Below are 4,778 nucleotides of genomic sequence, written 5' to 3' on the forward strand. Positions count from 1 at the left end.
TAAGCTTCGGGTTGCCGAAGCTAGCTTCCTTTCTTGTTTTTTATATTCGTTTGGTGAACAGTTTGCGCTTACACGATGACTCGACAAGCTAACACATAATCGTATGACTATTATCGATCGAAACGGAGGTACTTAAGAGGCCTAAATGAACTGACGTCGCTGATCAGCATTCCGGAACATAGAGAATCGGTAGACACTAGTGATAACGTAGGCTGGTTGATAAGGCTTATCTGTCTTTTGATACCGCCTCAGCCTAGACCATTGCCCTAATGATCCAGTTTACTGGCAGACGCCTACTTGCCAAGATGGTCGGAAACTCGAGTTGGCTTCTCCTCCAGGTTCTGGCTCTGGTCGCCGGAGCCCATGGAGCCTCTATTCTGGGTCTGTTCACCAGTCTGAGTCCATCGCACCTGGTAATCCAAATGTCGATGGCCCGGATTCTGGCAGAGAGGGGCCACAACGTGACTGTAGTCACCACGCTGAAGCCCCCCGTCCCTGCACAAGAACATCACACACATCCTCGTGCCTCTGGAAGAGAACGACCTTCAGGCCTTCAGCGTACTGGTTGGCGGACTGACCAAGAAGGAGAACAGCAACTCCCACCTGACGATGCTGCGATCGGTGGGACAAATGAGCGAGGCCTTCTCCAAGATGGGCAGCGTAATGAAGCACCAGAAAGTCAGAGACCTCTACGAGCACCCGGACAACAGCTTTGACCTGGTTATCGTGGGCTACTTCATGAACAGCTTCCAGCTGGCCCTGGCCCACAAGCTGAAGGTGCCGCAGGTGGTGGCCCTCTCGAACCCGCCGTCCCTTTTGGGGGACGTTCTGGGAAACCCCAGGGAGGTCTCCTACGTGCCCTCGATGCAGCTGGCCACCGAACCCGGACCGATGGGCTTTGGAAAGCGAGTGGTCAACCTCTTGTCGAGCCTGGGCCATCGGCTGTTCACATTCGTGCTCGAGCAGGGAAACGCAAGGACATACAGGTTGGTAGCTAACTACACCAAGCAGAGCCAGCACCTGCATTACCTCCACTTCCAGGGAGATCTATGGAGACGACCCTTCCCTCCCCAGCTACGGGGACTTGAACAAAAACATTTCTCTGGTCTTCTTTGCCTCCCACGGTATAAGCGAGGGTCCCATCAGACCCAACGTTCCGGCTGTAATCGAGGTGGGGGGCATCCAGGTCAAGGACCGTCCCGACCCACTTCCCCGAGACATTGAGGAGTTCCTCAGAGACACTCCACACGGCGCTATTCTTCTCAGTCTGGGCTCGAACCTAAAGAAAGAGCACCTCCAACCCGACACGGTGCGGAAAATGTTCAACGTCGTCTCAAAGCTGAAGCAGAAGGTGGTCTGGAAGTGGGACGATCTGGAGAACACGCCGGGAAGGTCGGAGAACATACTCTTCCTGAAGTGGCTGCCCCAGGACGACATCCTGGCGCACCCGAACATCTCGCTGTTCATAACCCACGCGGGAAAGGGCGGAGTGACCGAGGCCCAGTACCACGGTAAGCCCATGCTGGCCCTTCCCGTCTTCGGGGACCAGCCCACCAACGCCGACGCCATGCAAAAGCAGGGCTTCGGACTCTCGCAGAGCATCCTCGCACTGGAGGAGGCCTCCTTCCTCGAAGGCATCCAGGAGGTGCTCGGGAACCCCAAGTATGCCCAGGCCGTAAAGTCGTTCTCCGCTCTCTACCGGGATCGCCCCATGAGCGCCCGGGAGACTTTTGTCTACTGGGTGGAGTACGTGATCCGACACCGCGGAGCTCCGCACCTGCAGAGTCCTGTGGTGCACATGACCTACATAGCAGCCAACAACATTGACGTATACGCTCTCCTTCTGGTGGCTATCGCTGCTGTAATTTTTATCAGCAAGTTGGTTTTCTGCTTTACTCTCAAGAAGCTCAAGAGCGCTCTCAAAAAGTCTCAATCTAACAATAATCGTAAGTTGAGCAAAAAGAAAAGATGATTGTCGCAACCAGATAAGCAAATAGCTCTATTAAAACCGGCTACATAAATAGAACAATTAAAATGAACTAAAAATTGCATTTTTTTGTGTCCTATTATTTTGTTTATCGGCAAGTTTTGTTGGTTTTATTGGCGGAGGCGCAAACGTTGAGGCTTTGGAAACCTATAATAAATAAGAAATTATTAAAAGTTGAATTCCTTTCGAATAGTAAATAAATTGTATTTGACACTGAATAATGAAGAAATCAGTTAGACAATTCATCAAAAGATAGAAAATAAAATAAAAACGCACAAAAGAAAAAAGATTCGAAAATACGATTAAGCGATACAATTTTTTGACTTGGCATTGTGAATAGCGCTACGAAGGCCCCATACTACCTAAGTCCCATAATCATAGACAATAAAGAATTAAGCAGAAAATCCGCAAAATCGTCCGATTCATTCATTCGCACCGCAGCAACATTTGTCAGGAACATGAGGGAACTTGGAACTTGGAAAACAAATCGCAGAGCCAGCTCCCAGAAAACACTACTGCCAATGACGACGGCGTCTGTCCTTGTCAGTGCAACAATGACGACAATCAAATGACGTTTGCATCAATGAGCAATTGGCAAGCAGAGTAACGAGCATAAGGACGTGGGCGGGTGGAAATGGTAGAAGCGCAGGGAAAATGATAGCGTGGATTAAACGATTTTTAATGAAAAGCCTTCAGACGGCCGAATGAATGAGTGAGTGACACAGGGCGGGCTGACAGGACCTCGAATGTCGATGGCAGGATGAGGACAAAGGACGCACATGGCCATCAGCTCCTCGCACGTTTATGGACGTTTTACGGTCTCAGCTGGGAAAAGGGAAATTGCATGATTGAAAATTGCACTCGAGGCCGATCGAGCGATGCCGAGAAAAACGAGCATTATTTTCCTTATCAGCGGAGTGTGCACACTCCACCAGAAGCCGCGACCAGCTCGCAGACCTCCATGCGACTCCGGGGCTTCGTGCTCCCCGGTTTTTGTCAAAAGCTCCTGCTGATTGGGCCGCTGTTGATGGCCGGGCCTCAAAGAAGGACGCAGCTTTTGTGCCTTTTGTGGTTTCGCCAAAATAGAGTGGAATGCTGCGGAGCAGAGGCTATTGTCGGTCAGCAGTAAGTGGCCAGCCTGCGGAAAAACCCGCCAAGAAGGGTTTTCCGCCCAGTGGGTTCTTTGAAGTTGACGCGCATTGTAACCGACTTAATGAAGTGGAGGTAACTGCTAACAGATCAGTTAACAGTTGAGCAACAATTGATAAACAGAAAGTGGTCATTACAAGGAGATTTGGGTATGAAAGGAGAAAGAAAGGGTTAAAACCTCACCAATTTAAAATAGCCATTCACAAAATGTTGATATGTTTTCTTACGACTTCAAAATAAGAAGTACGCTGTGTGAGATCGTGCATTAAATCAAGTTAGTCAGAAAACCAATAGAAATCGCAATTTAAATTAATATCAAATTGTATCGATTGTGTGCTATCAATTGTAAATAAAACCAACCTAAGGCAAAATGATTTATAAATGAAATTCGTGAATATAGTTTTACTTTTGGTATTTATATATTTATTTTATTTATTTAAATTTATATAATTGGATTTGAAAGGATCTTGTTTTTGTTCTTGAAACAATACGAGTTTCCAAATTCGACGGGCTTGTTTTACTTAACGGGGACATTTCTTAAGCGGTGAAAGTAACAAGACTTAACAACTTTGCCGTTCCTTACAAATCAGCAGCAGTAGTTGCGGTGGTCCCGGCATTATCCCGCTGTGCCGAGAAGCCGGGGAAATATCCCTAAATCCCGACCTGTCGGGTGTCTAATTGAGCAGCCGAGAAAAAGGAAGACGAAGGCGGGGTGCACACATAGGCGCCAGTACTCAGGATATACAAAAACGAACACTTTAAGGAAAACCAATTTTCCAGACCCGCGTCCTATTTAGCACTAATCGTAGACATTATTACTGTTGGGATTGTATTTCACGACGCACACAGTTCCCGGAAAGTATTGCACGGGCAGCGTGCCAGAGCCTCCAGCAGGCAGGACGCTCAGAAATTCATGGCTTCAAGTGGTGCAAGTCCAGTTTGTTTTGCTACATTGGGTGACATATTTCAGTAGCGTCGCCCTTGAGTGGCTTGTAAATTTTCTATTTTCGGATCCAAACTGGATGATCGGCTCACACCAGACTTTCTCCCCGGCGTAAGCGGTTTTCTTTCCTATCAAATGAAACACGAACTAGAAATAACTCCCAGACACAAAACCGTTCGAGTTGGCGACTGTTAACACTTTTTTCCTTGCTTAATTTGGTTGCTAATGTGAAGCCGCCCCGAAACAATATATAATCGCTTTTTGAAATAAGAAGCGTGTGTTTTTACAGGAAATGCTTGACAAATGGAGGCCTGCCCAAACAATTTACCAGATGCTACAAACAAGGGATACATACGTGATTGTGTAAGAAAGACAGAGGTCGGGAACAAATTATATATTTTGACTTTTATATCCAAACAGTAATTAGGTTACTTTTTGGTAGGCCTTCGCTTGTTTTGTATCAAATAGTCATACCACTCCCGGGGGCAAAATAACTAAAACTCGGTCAGCTCCTCTTATTATAACTATTATTATAACTATATCTATCGGGATAATCATTTCGTTTCTCTCATAAGATGTTATGAACCAACGTGACCGTAACACTATGATCAATTTCTCACATTTTTTGTTGTTTCATTACATTTTGTAGAAATCGGCTAAGGGTCTTGCAAATTTTAGACGGAGCATTAGAGGCAGCCA

The 4,778-nt window shown here is 46.8% G+C and overlaps 1 protein-coding gene across 1 annotated transcript; it reads left to right on the top strand.

Moving 5' to 3' along the window:
• The first annotated feature begins 260 nt into the window (after nucleotides 1–260).
• Nucleotides 261–2,051, top strand: LOC108093450 (UDP-glycosyltransferase UGT5). The gene is given in 3 exon segments (XM_017193524.1): nucleotides 261–485; nucleotides 487–986; nucleotides 1,042–2,051. Coding segments are annotated over 3 exon segments (1,647 nt in total). The 5' UTR covers nucleotides 261–269; the 3' UTR covers nucleotides 1,973–2,051.
• Nucleotides 2,052–4,778: the final 2,727 nt, after the last annotated feature.

Source organism: Drosophila ficusphila, unplaced genomic scaffold (genome assembly GCF_018152265.1).
Source record: "Drosophila ficusphila isolate 14025-0441.05 unplaced genomic scaffold, ASM1815226v1 contig_636, whole genome shotgun sequence".
NCBI lineage: Eukaryota > Metazoa > Arthropoda > Insecta > Diptera > Drosophilidae > Drosophila > Drosophila ficusphila.